This window comes from Eretmochelys imbricata, chromosome 3 (assembly GCF_965152235.1).
Source record: "Eretmochelys imbricata isolate rEreImb1 chromosome 3, rEreImb1.hap1, whole genome shotgun sequence".
NCBI classification, from domain to species: domain Eukaryota; kingdom Metazoa; phylum Chordata; order Testudines; family Cheloniidae; genus Eretmochelys; species Eretmochelys imbricata.
The window spans coordinates 41,189,013-41,202,561 of NC_135574.1; the positions used below are offsets into that span (position 1 = coordinate 41,189,013).

At 43.2% G+C, this 13,549-nt stretch overlaps 1 protein-coding gene and 1 non-coding gene across 2 annotated transcripts in view; one reads left to right on the forward strand and one right to left on the reverse strand.

The window, feature by feature from the left end:
• MYOM2 (myomesin 2) overlaps positions 1 to 5,072 on the forward strand; it is a 98,301-nt gene extending 93,229 nt beyond the window's left edge. The window contains exon 37 of the mRNA XM_077811571.1: positions 4,707 to 5,072. Coding sequence (XP_077667697.1) covers positions 4,707 to 5,072 — 366 coding nt within the window. The remainder of the gene's footprint in view (positions 1 to 4,706) is intronic.
• Positions 5,073 to 12,210: 7,138 nt separating this feature from the next.
• LOC144263331 (U6 spliceosomal RNA) lies at positions 12,211 to 12,314 on the reverse strand. Its single transcript, XR_013345796.1, has one exon. It is a non-coding gene; the product is annotated as a U6 spliceosomal RNA (small nuclear RNA).
• Positions 12,315 to 13,549: the final 1,235 nt, after the last annotated feature.

A 13,549-nucleotide genomic window follows, 5' to 3' on the forward strand; every position in this document is an offset into this window, starting at 1 on the left:
CTGCAGTTTGTAGAGTTTGTTCAGTTGATTGTTCATTCTCTGGAAAAAACTGAAGATGTTGATGGTTCCTGTTGAACTCTCCACCATCTGTCTCAATAGCAGTCTGTTTTCTTTACTACAGCAGGAGTTGTCCATCCTTTACCTCCATCCAGTTTTGACACAAACATTATTACCAGGTTCCAGATCAGGCAATTATCTGAGTGATATAGGCTATAGAAGTGTTCATAAGATCTTTTTGCCTTTTGATCCAATTTGGCTACTCTTCTTAGGTCTGGCCACTTTGGGGCTGAATTCTTTTCCAGGGTTGGAACAGTAATCCTGACTTGCCTTCCCATTAGTAATGATTAACAGTGTTGATCAGAAGAGCAAGGAATGGATCTTCCTGGGTCAATATTTTCTTGGCTGTCTGAACAGCCCTCTCAGCCTCTCCATTTGCTTTTGGGTAACGTGAGCTGCTAGTGATGTGTTCAAAATCATATTTTGTGTAGAATGACTTAAATTTTAGCTGTGGTGAATTGTGGTCCCCATTGCCCATCAGTAGTTGTTCTGGAACAGCACAGTGGATGAATGTGCTCTTTAATTTCTTGATAACACTGTTACATGTTGCATCTTTCAGATATATTGTTTCAATATCTAAAAAAGTAATCCACTATAATTTGGTAACGGTGTCCTCTGAATTCGTATAAATCTTCTGCTAGCCTCTCCGGTGTCTGTCTGGTAGAGGTATTATTAGAGGTGCTTTGCGTTGTGTTGGTCTGTTAGTACTGCAATGTTTGCATGAAAATACTTCACTCTTCATATCCTTGCTGATTTCAGGCCACTACACTGACTGATTGGCTCATTCACAGCATTTACTTAGTCTTTGATGTCCTTCATGGATGTGATTTAGAATTTCTCCTCTCAAAGATGGCAATGTGATCACCTTTAATCATTAGTCCGTTGGACTCACTTAATTGTCCTCATACAACAAAATAGTCTTGTGCCATGGCTATAGTGTTCTTGAGATACTTAAGCCATCCTGTTTGAATATAACTAAAAACTTATTTGAATTTGCTTATATGCCCAGGTAGCTTTTTGTAGCAGGTATGGTCACGCACCTCACACTGGGCTGGAAGCTTCCAATTAACAGTCTTTCCACAAATATCCAGTTTCACCCTCCACGCTGGCTATGTGTCATTACACGTGCTTAAACCCAGAAAAAATGGCTCTTGATTCTCGGTGGTCACTTCCTATACTGCCTTTGTTAGGCAGAGAGCTGCAAAATGTCCAATTTTTGTGCATTTATGGCATTTGGCTCCTTTATCTGAGCAATCTTGGACTGTGATCTTTCCCACATCTTGTGCATTTAATCTGAAAAGTGTTGTGTCTTACCTGGGGCTTACCCCACATTGCCTTTGAGGATTACTGCAGTTGCTTTTTGCAGCTGTGCTATATGTCCTGTTGTGACCCTGTTTGTAAGTCACTTCTAGGTTTCTTTCTGGCAGTCACTCGTCTCTGTTTTGATTTTTGATGATCTCTGATTGTCTTGCCATTTCTATTTCTGTGTGAAGGGTTAAATCTCTCTTCATTTGCAGTTTATCTGCAGTCCCTGTCGAAAATGCCAATCGGTATTCTGTCTCTAATATGCTCTTTCTTTTTGTCTTCAAAATCACAGTTTTCTGCCCTGTCAGGCAAGTCTCTTATAAAAGGTTCCACAGATTCCCCAGGTCTCATGTAGGTCTTCCATTTATTGTACTGATATCATCACCACATATATAGTGCATAGACAGGCATATATATTATATAAATATATCTGACATAAATTTCTCTGTCTTATACTTGTAAACTATACTGGTATAAAGACATATTCTCCTTAAAGTGTTATTATTTAACCATTAAACAGAGCCTAGATGACTGGAGAGTCTATAATATTAATTGCTTTCACTGTGAATTTAAACATCTCCAGTAATATTCTTGGGAGGCTCGCAGCTGAAGTAGTTTGCTCAGCTCTTCCAATGGTGCGTAAGTAGAAACTTCAAGGATGTTTTTAAATGTATCATTGTCTGAACATCATGTTAGACTAATGGCTTGCCAGGAGTCTGCTGCAGGCAAGACTGCAGTGACAGTCCAACTTACCATCGTCAGACAATGTTACCCTGGGGCTATTATTGAATCACAGTCACTGGTAAGATGGTGGAAAGCTTGTGTCAAAAACAAGGAAAGTTAAAAATATACTTTATGTATCTGTATTTTCAGTCTTCACAAGTCTAAATATATGTATATTAGCCTCAGCTTGATGAGTGAAGCTAAAGTTACACCTCAGAAGGAACCCTTAAACAAGTGTGATCCTTATATATATTGTGGATTCCTTCTCTCCCTCTTCCCAGAAGACCATAGGTTCATAGAAATGTGGGGCTGTAAGGTACTTTGAAAAGACAACTAGCCCTGTCCCCTGCACTGAGGTAGGACCAAGGATACCTAGGCCATCCCTGACGGGTGTTTATGTAACCTGCTCTTAAAAAACTTTCAGTGAATGGGATTCCACAACCTCCCCTGGAAGCCTATTCCAGCACTTAACACTGTACTTATATTTAGAAAGCTTTTCCTAATATCTAACCTAAATCTCCCTTGCTGCAGATTAAGCTGATTACTTTTTATCCTACTTTCAGTGGACATGGAGAATAATTGACTACCATTCTCTTGATAACAACCCTTAATATATTTGAAAACTGTTATCCAATCTCCGCCCTCAATCTTCTTTTCTCAAGACTAAATGTGCCCAATTTTTTTAACCTTTCCTGAGAAGTCAGGTTTTCTAAACCTTCTATTATTTTTGTTGCTCTCCTCCATACTCTCTCCAGATTGTCCATATCTTTCTTAAAGTGTGGTGCCCAGAACTGGACATAGTACTGCAAGTGAGCCTCACCAGTGATGAGTAGTGGGACAATCACTTCCCTCGTCTCACGTACAATACTCCAGTTAATACAATCCAGAATTACTTTAGCCTTTTTAGCAACTTCATCACCTTGTTGAACCAATGGAACAGACTGCCTAGGGAGGTTGTGGAAGCTCCTTCCCTGGAGGTTTTCAAAAGGTGGCCGAAGAGCCATCTGTCTCGGGTAGTTTAGAGACAACAAATCCTGCACCTTGGCAGGCAGTTAGACTAGATGATCCTTGCTGTCCCTCCCAACCCATGATTCTATGATTCTATATTCCATTTCTGATCCACTATAAACCACAAATCCTTTTCTGCAGTATTACTGCCTAGCTAGATATTTGCCATATTGTAGTTAGGCACTTGATTTTTCCTTCCTAAGTGTATAGTACTGTGTTCTTGTTGAATTCAGACTAATTCTCTAATTTGTCAAGGTAATTCTGAATTCTAATTTTATCCTTCCAACTGCTTTAGACCTCTCCCAGCTTGGTGTTATTTATCTGCAAATTGTATACTCTCCTCTCCATTACTGGAGTCACTAATGAAAATATTGAACCAGACCTAGGACAGACCCCTGCAGGACCCTACTAGATATGTCCTCCCAGTCTGACAGTGAATCACTGATAACTACTCTCTGAGTACAATCTTTCAACCAGTTATGCACCCACCTTACAGTGATTTCATGTAGACCACCTTTTCCCAGTTGGCTTATGAGAATGTCATGTGAGACTGTGTGAAAAGCCTTACTAAAATCAAGATATATCACATTTACAGCTTCTCCCCATCCAGTTGGCCAATATTCTGTCAAATAAGGAAATTAGGTTGGTTTGGTATGATTTGTTCATGACAAATCTACTCTGGTTATTCATTATGTAGCCCTATTATCCTTTAGGTGCTTACAAATTGATTGCTTAATAATTTGTTCCAGTATCTTTCCAGATATTGAAGTTAGGCTGTCTGGTCTATAATTCCCCAGATCATCTTTCCCCCGATCCCCTTTTAAAGATAGGTACTATATTTGTCCTTTTCTAGTGCTCTGGGACCTCAGCCATCCTCTGAGTTCTCAAAGATAAACACTAAAGGTTCTAAGACTGCTTCAGCTAGTTCCTTAAGCACAGTAGGGTGGATTTCATCCGTCTCTGCTGACTTGAATATGTCTAATGCAGGGGTTGGCAACCTTTCGCACGCAGCCCATCAGGGTAATCTGCTGGTGGGCCATGAGACATTTTGTTTATGTTGACTGTCTGCAGGCATGGCCCCCCGCAGCTCCCAGTGGCCGTGGTTCACCATTCCCGACCAGTGGAAGCTGCGGGAAGCAGCATGGGCCGCAGTGACGGGCTGGCTGTTGCTTCCCACAGCTGCAATTGGCCGGGAACAGCGAACCATGGCCACTGGGAGCTGTGGGGAGCCAGGCCTGCAGACAATCAATGTAAACAAAATGTCTTACGACCTGCCAGTGGATTACCCTGATGGGCTGCGTGCCGAAGGTTGCTGACTACTGGTCTAATGTACCTAAATATTTTGGCTTGCAGTCCTTCCCCTTTGTTGCTAATATTAATTGTGTTAAATATCTGGTCACAATTTACCTTTTTACTGAAGACTGATGCAAAATAGGCATTAAACTCCTCAGCCTTCTTGACTTTGCCCATTGTTGGCTCTGCTGAGTAGAAGACCTACACTTTCCTTTGTCTTTTTCTCTTGTTCCTAATGTATAATAAGTGTGGTGACAACCAGCATGCTCAAATAAACCTTCTGTTTCACTGATGCCTAAAATGACTTTTCTTTTCCTTAGACTTTGAATCTGACCTGTTCTGTATTTGGAAATCCTGATCCTGAAGTGGTGTGGCTTTGGAATGACAAGAAATTTGAACTTAATGAACATTATTTAGTTGCACTGGAGCATGGAAATGTTGCCAGCTTTACAATCAAGGGAGTGTCCTCAGAGGACTCAGGCAAATATAGCATCAATGTCAAGAACAAGTATGGTGGGGAAACAGTGGATGTCACTGTAAGTGTGTACAAACATGGTGAAGAGATGCCTGACATTAAACTTTCCCAGTTTGCTAAACCACGGATAATACCACCACCAGCACAAGCCACAGAACCTCCAGAAAAAGCAAAAACAACCTCCACAGCTGAGAAATCCAGTAGGAAATAAAGTTTGAAAACCGTGTTTGACATACAAAACCATATAGATGAGCTGTAGTTGAAGTGTTGCTGCAAATAGGTAACTGCCAGTGTCCAAGGAGATGAGCTTTTAAAGCAGAGGTGGGCAGACTACAACCCAGGGGCCACATCCTCCAGCCTGTTTAATCTGACCATTGAGCTCCCACTGCGGAGCGGGATTTGGGGCTTGCCCTGCTCCCACGCTCCAGCTGGGAAGCAGGGTCGGAGACTGTTCCGCATGTGTGTGCCGAGGCTCCTGGAAGCAGCAGCATGTCCACCCTCCGGCTCCTACGTTTAGAGGTATCCAGGGGGCTCTGCGTACTGCCCCGACCCCAAGCGCCACCCCTGCAGCTCCCATTGGCCGGGAACTGCGGCAAATGGGAATTACAGGGGCGGTGCCTGCAGAAGGGGCAGCATGCGGAGCTGTCTGGCCACACCTCCACATAGGAGCTGGAGGGGGGACATGCCGCTGCTTCCAAGAGCTGCTTGAGGTAAGCGCTGCCCGGAGGTTGCACCCTTGACTTCCTCCCATGCCCCAACCTCCTGCCCCAGCCCTGATCCCTCTCCTGCACCCCAATCCCCTGCCCCAGCCTGGAGTCCCCTCCTGCACCCTGAACTCCTCATTTATGGCCTAACCTCAGAGACCGCACCCCAGATAGAGCCCTCACCCCCTCCTGCACCCCAATCCCAATTTCATGAGCCACCACACAATTTCCATACCCAGATGTGGCCCTTGGGCCAAAAAGTTTCCTCACACCTGTTTTAAAGGCATGCAGTTGTGCAACAGTATTGTACATTTGTGCAATTATATCTTTATGAAAAAATACAATATGGCACGACTTACAAATAGCAACAGGCCCAATATCTGCCATTGGTTTAATTATCAATGGCAGTTTCTATAAAGTTACAGTGATATAAATTTTCTTCGCTGAGAATCAGTTCCCCAGCAACAAAAGTAGCATGCTGTAGTTAAATATGCATTCAGAGCTGCACTTACTCATTACTCACTTGTGGAGTCTCTTTGACTTTGAAGGTGCTCCTCATATGAGTAAGGGAAACTGAGATGGCCACTGTAGTCTGTATTTAGTAGCATTGTTATTCTGTACTGCAAGCTGATCTTTGGTAGTGCTCTACAGATGATCACAGTGGACTTGTTAAAGCATAAGTTACATGGTTGTATTTTCAGAGTAACAGCCGTGTTAGTCTGTATTCGCAAAAAGAAAAGGAGTACTTGTGGCACCTTAGTGACTAACCAATTTATTTGAGCATGAGCTTTCGTGAGCTACAGCTCACTTCATCAGATGTATACCGTGGAAACTGCAGCAGACTTTATATATACACAGAGAATATGAAACAATACCTCCTCCCACCCCACTGTCCTGCTGGTAATAGCTTATCTAAAGTAATCGTCAGGTTAGGCCATTTCCAGCACAAATCCAGGTTTTCTCACCCTCCACCCCCCCACACAAATTCACTCTCCTGCTGGTGATAGCCCATCCAAAGTGACAACTCTTTACACAATGTGCATGATAATGAAGTTAGGCCATTTCCTGCACAAATCCAGGTTCTCTCACTCCCTCACCCCCCTCCAAAAACCACCCCCATACACACACAGACTCACTCTCCTGCTGGTAATAGCTCGTCCAAACTGACCACTGTTTTTCTTGCTTTGTGCTGATAAAACTTAAAAAGTCACCTTGTGCTTCTCACTGCACCAAATCACACCTAACTAATTTGGTTTATTCTCTTTCATTGTTTAATTATGGCTTATTGCATAGTTTCACAGCTGGTAGCATGCAGACAATTGATTTTCAATAAAGAAAACAAACTATGGTTAATCACCGTCACTGTGTGGCACTTACAACATTACATTTGCTCTTTATGGTATGGGTCAAGATGCAAATTTAAATTGGAAAAACAAGACATGTATACAATTGTGCAGCTTTCTAGGGTTATTATGGGTCAGATCCTGCTTTTGCTAAAACCAATGGCAAGACTCTGATGTCTGTGGAGCAGGAGCTTAATATTAGACCCTGATTCTGCAGATACTTAAGCATGTGCTTACCTTGAAGCATGTGAGTAGTCCCATTGCATCAATTTTAGTGGGACTACTCAAGTGCACTTGAATGTTGGCAGGACTGGGGTTTTAGGGCCAGATTATCTATACAATTACAGCCCCATTGTCCACGCAGGCTCTAATCTGTTCATAAATGCCCAGCAGAGAATTCCCCTCTTGGAGGGTAACTTCCTGCTTATACAAGTACGCTGGATCCAGGCCCTGCACCTGTGGCCTCCCCTCCCCGGAGTAGGGTAAGTATCGGGGAGGAAGGAGAGGGGAGGGCATGGTGCAATGGAACTATGCTATTCAAAAACTTCATTGGGTAGGCTCCTATGGCAGTGGTGCAACTCAGCGAAGCCAGCTGCAGCCGTAAGTCATGTTGGGGTCACAGCTGGCCCCTGAGAATCAGGGAGCCATAACCAGCTGCCTGATGGACACCTCCTACATCAAGTAGTGCTCAGGTGCAGGAGAGAATTGACCTTTAGTGTCCTCCACACAACTGGAAATCCAAGGGTGGACTAGAAATCATGGCCCAAGTCCACAAAGGTATTTAGCCTCCTAGCTCCTATTGAAATCTACAGGAGTTAGGTGCCTAAATACCTTTGAGGATCTGCGCTTAAATACCTAATCCTGCCTCCCTTCCTCATATAAGTATTAGACCTCTACAGCAGTGGGACTACTAGTGTGACTAAGGCAAGCAGGATTTGGTTTGATATTACAGTACCATCTGAACAGCTTTGTGATTAAAAGGAAAACTGATTGACAACAAAATTCTCTTTTAAATGGGGCTACTTTTCCACAGTACCAAATAATGAAGTATGGCGTTATTGAAGAAAAAATCTGCTCTTGAAACCATTATCAACTGTGAGTAGCCAGTGTAAAAATAAGCATAGAAGCTCTGGGAATTAAATATTTTTATAGTATATGTATTAAAATGTATGTAATTCTTTTTGAACCATTTCATTTAACAAACTGCTCTTTTAGGAGCTGTGTATCCTTACAGTTATGAAATGGAGAGGTGAAACGTATGGATGATACAAACAATGTAGAAAAATGTTAGGCAATGGTCAGAAATGGCTATTCCTGTGTGAATCAGACCTGTATTTATGGACTCAGCATATCTAGTCATTAACTGGGATGACCTAAGAGGAAACACCTGCATTTAACATGAGATCATTTGATCTGGGGGGTTTTATAGAAGACAAAAGCAAAGCAAGGATTTATCACTAGAATACCTGACACAGTAAGAAAATGAAATGTTTTATTTGAATTTGACATCACAAGGACGAGACTGACCCTCTTAGTGAAATAAAATAACCCAGTTTTTCAATTATTATTCCAATTTAGTATTTAAGACCTTTTCACTAAACATCAGAGCCAGACTCCACAGCATACAAAGTGAGCATCAGCAAGAATTTAATATTATTCTTATCTCCTTCTACCGTACACAGGTTAAATGTAGTTGAGACTATCAAATTATTGCATGTTATGGCAGCTTTTCAGAGGTATCCTTGGGCAAAGCAGACAAGGTTAGACTCATCTCATTTGTACCTTTTAGCTGGCTCTTTTAGTTAAGCAAGCTTCAGTTATTTCCTTTCAGGCAGAGGGAAATAATTTATTATGACAGTTAATCTTCTGCTGAAGTACAGAAATTATCATTCACTGATGCATTCCTAGGATTTCTTATAAGATGTTTCATCTTTTTCAATGTGGCTACACCTGTTTTCTTTGTACACAGTGATCTCATTTTAAAACCAGTAGTACGAAAATCAGGTGAGCACTCCGTTAAAAGAGATTTTTCGAAGCAGACTTGCATTGAATTGTCCACAGGGATTTTAAGGTCTAATGGGTATTAGAGAGGCAGATAGGGTAGCTTAGTAATCAAGTCAAATTGAATTCATGATTAGGTATGTTAGCATTTGCATGTACCCTTTATAAGCTTAATTTCCCTTTTAGTTTAATTGAATTACATTTTAGGACGGGGTGAGACAAAACTGTATGTTTACTGAGCCAGATCCTTAGCTGGTACAAGTCAGTCGAAGTCAATGAAGTGATACCAGTTTACACAGTTGAGGATCTGGCTTGTAATTTTTACAAAGCCAGGGTCCCATTAAAGTTAGCCATACCTCCTAGAAATACTTTTATTACAGTGAGGGCTTGTCTACACTACAAAATTAAGTTGACTTTATCTAATGTGACCTCGAGCCCCCGAATTAATGAAGTCGATTGTGCATGGCCACACGATGGCCATTGTCTCGATGCGTCCTCACTCTCAGCTCCTGCATCAATGCACAAAGCAGTGCATCATGGGTAGCTATCCCAAAGTGCAACTTGCCACAGTGTGCTTTGGGAAGTTTGTGCAATGCCACATGGGACCAAAACATTGTCACAGGGGAGAATGGGAACATTGCATCGGCATCCCATGATGCACTGTGCTCCCTCCCTCACATCAATGGCAAACAATCCAGTGATTTTCATGCCTTTAAACCACTGTGCATATGCCATACACCAGAAGCCTGGACCCTGCTCACCTGTGCACTCTTGCTGTGAGCATCTCAAACACCTCATGTCTTCGCCTGCAGTATTTCCAGAGCCAAAGTAGGGTCTGCCACATGGAACATAGCGATGTCCTGCAAGCAGCCCCGCTGCAAGCCATTAAAAAAGCAATTCACAATTACTGATGGCAGTCACAGAGCAGCTGCACTCTGTTGAGTGTTGTTTCTGGTCCCATGAAACAAGCACTGACTGGTGGGACTGCATCACTTTGCAGGTATGGGACGATGAGCAGTGGCTGCAGAACTTTCAAATGTGGAAGGCCACCTTCCAGGGACTTTGTGCAGAGCTTTCTCCTGACATGCAGTTCAGCAACACAAAAATGAGAGCTGCTCTGACAGTGGAGAAGCGAGTGGTGATCGCTATTTGGAAGCTTGCAACACCAGACAGTTCCGGTCAGTGAGAAATCAATTTGGAGTAGGTAAATCAACCATGGGAGCTGCTGTACTCCAAGTGTGCAGGGCCATTAATTGACTTCTACTATGAAGAGTAGTGAGTCTGGGAAATGTGCAGGACATAGTGGATGAAAGGGATAATGGATTTTTCGCCCACCCCTGATGGAACGCTTTGGGGAGGGTGATTCTGCACCCGGTGATGCTGGCTGGCTGTCCACCAAGATCTGCAGAGGGACTCTACCCTCCTGCTTCTGTTCCTGCAGTTCAATCAGACGCCTCAACATGTCTGCTTGTTCCTTCATAATCCGAAGCATATCATCCTGCACTGCATGCTCTCGCTCATTGGAAGCTTTCCTGCTCTCCATGTCCCTGTCTAACTTCTCGGACAGTGAAATCCTCCATGCTCTCAGCTCTGTGTCAGCTGTCCTGGAAGCGTTCATTATTTCGGTGAACATGTCCTCCTGCGTTCTTTCTCTCCTCCTTCTAATCAGCAAAAGTCTGCTTTCAGGTGTTGATGACATGCAGAAGGACACATTTCCAGCTGTCTGTCCGGGGAAAAAATAAAGGACCATTGTACATGAATAAAATGTTTCCATAGTAAGGCCGTTTTCATAAAAAACCAACAACCCCTTATTATACTATGTACATATAGACAAGCCATAACATAATCAGAATCCGTAACCGTTCATTATGCTGCTTTGTTGCTCCAGCCATGGTGAGTAGGTCCTCCCCGGGTCACAGGTGACCTCACAGGTGGTCTACATGCCCTTTTTTCCCATGTAAGAGCACTTTTAATGAGAACCTCCCGCACTTCCCCTAGGCGACCCTATGTGATATCAGTTTCCTGAGGGTAACAGAGGCATAAAGGAAGGAGATGCTGCAGGCGTCTGGGAATAGACCTGGTCCTTATGCTGCTATGCTGTGTACCACAATGACGCCAGCAGAATTAATTCAGGAGTTGCATGGGAAGTGTCCTACCATGGTGGAAGAAATAAGACTGCCCTGCCCAGAAACTTTCTGCAAAGATTGCAGAGTACCTCCATGAAAGTTTCCTAAACGTGCAATACCACCGAATGTGTGTGCCCACTAAAGTTTAACTGGACTTTCATTTTAAATGTTTACTCGTGAGAGGTGCCTTCCCCAGCATCATGGTTGGCCACCGTGCTGTCCTATGACCCACTGGGTTCCAGGGTTCAAAATATTTCCTGGCTCTTAGGGAGAATGGATCCACTGCTTACCTGTCTCCCGTTATCCTCCTCTTCCTCATCCACCATATCATCCTCCTTGTTGTCCCTAGACTCACACACCTGTGAGGTGTCCGTGTTGCTCGTGGGGGTGCTGGTAGGGTCCCCCCCCGCCGAGAATTGCATGCAGTTCATTGTAGAATCGGCATGTGTGGGGTTTAGCACCAGAACAACTGTTTGCCTTCCTTGTCTTCTGATACGCTTGGCAAAGTTCTTTTATTTTCACGCAGCACTGCTGTGTGTCCCTCGTGTGCCCTTCTCCCCCATTCCATGAGCGATCTTTGCATAGATGTCAGCATTTCTTCTGCTGGATCAGCACTCTGCCTGCACAGACTCTTCTCCCCACACAGCGATGAGATCCACCACCTCCTGTGCAGACCAGGCTGGAGCGTCTTTCGGGTGTGTCGTCTCCATGATCAGCTTTGCTCAAGCTGGCATGCTTCCAGTGCTGATCAAACAGGAAATAGGAATTCAAAAGTTCCCAGGGCTTTAGCAGGGGAGGGGCTGTTTCCTGTGTACCTGGCTGCAGTGCAGCAGAGTTGAGAATGATCTCCAGAGCGGCCATAGATGAGCGTTGTGGGACACCACCTGGAGGACAAGTAAGTCATATTACACAACGCTGCATCTGCACTACCTTGCAGTCGGCCCATGAAAATCGAACTAAGTGCTACGCCTCTCGCAGAGGTGGATTACAGAAGTCGACATCGGAGGTGACTTAGGTCGATGTAAAGGACCAGGTAGTGTAGACACATATATTAAAGGTCGACTTAAGGTGGCCTCCTTCGACCTAACTTTGTAGCGTAGACCAGGCCTGATTTTCTCTCATTGTATGTTTTGAGAGTTTCATGTTGTGCTTTTCTAGGCAATCCTAGAATAATGCAGCATAACTGGATTTTCACGAATCTGCATGTCATCCTTGTGCAGGGGCCATGCTAATCTTCTCTGTATCATTCCAAATTTAGTATATGTGCTGCTAAGATATCAGCCAGTTGTGCTGATAAGCCTGAAGTTGCTGCTGGATCTGTCATGTTGGCAGACTGTTGCAAGGCTGGCTGGGCTGCCTTTCCTCTGTGCACCTGCTTCCTTGGAATCGTCTTTGATTTGTACACTGTTTACTTGCTTGAATACAAGACCTATGAAAATTCCTCTCAAGATCAATTTACAGGTGTTTTTTATGGGGAGAAGATTTTTTTGTCATGGCTGTATTTGCCTTTAGTGTAACACTTTCTCCAGCCCATAGGGTTCTCTCATATCCCACAGCCCAAACATACGCACACACTACATTCATCTGCTCACATATGGAGAAAGAGTTTGAGATAATAGCACCCTAAGTGCTGTTAACCCACAGATTGTTTTTAAAGGAAACTTCTGAAAAATAACAAAAACCCTTCTTTCCCACTTTGCAGGAGAAGAATTAATCCTCTAGGTGGCACCAAAAGAACAAGATAAAAATGAACAGGTCTTAAAAAAATTCCGCCAACTCTAGCATATCCATCTTTTTGAGGCAAACACATCACTTATGGAATGGGAGATTATTAAAAGCATTATGCTTATGCCTGTGACAAGGACAGGTCCAGCAAATTCTATTTCCAGGAAATAGCAGATGATTTTGCGGGCAATAATGCTGCCTCTTAATCTTTTCATGATACACTTTAGGAGGAATAAAACATTCCTTGCAAGGTATTACAAGACTCTTCTGACATTAAGTGTTCCTTATGATGTGAAACATACAGAACATGTGCTCTACCTGAGCAGTGTAATTTGAAGATGAAGTTTAAATGAATACTTATCAAACCTAGCTGTCTCAGCAGGTTTTCAAAGCACTGTCTCAAAGCTCTGAACGTTTTGCACAGAGGACCCAAGTCCTGCTGTTCTTATTCTGTCCTTACCCAGACAAGACTCCTTTTGAAATTAATGGTTACAGAGTAGCAACCGTGTTAGTCTGTATTCGCAAAAAGCAAAGGAGTACTTATGGCACCTTAGAGACTAACCAATTTATTTGAGCATAAGCATAATGCATCCGATGAAGTGAGCTGTAGCTCACGAAAGCTTATGCTCAAATAAATTGGTTAGTCTCTAAGGTGCCACAAGTACTCCTTTTCTTTTCGAAATTAATGTGAGCTTTGCAGGAGTGAAGACTGCAGGATCGGGCTCTAAGCACTGACATTGCAAGATTCAGTGATGTCAAGATCTGTAACAAACTACTAGGAGTATATAT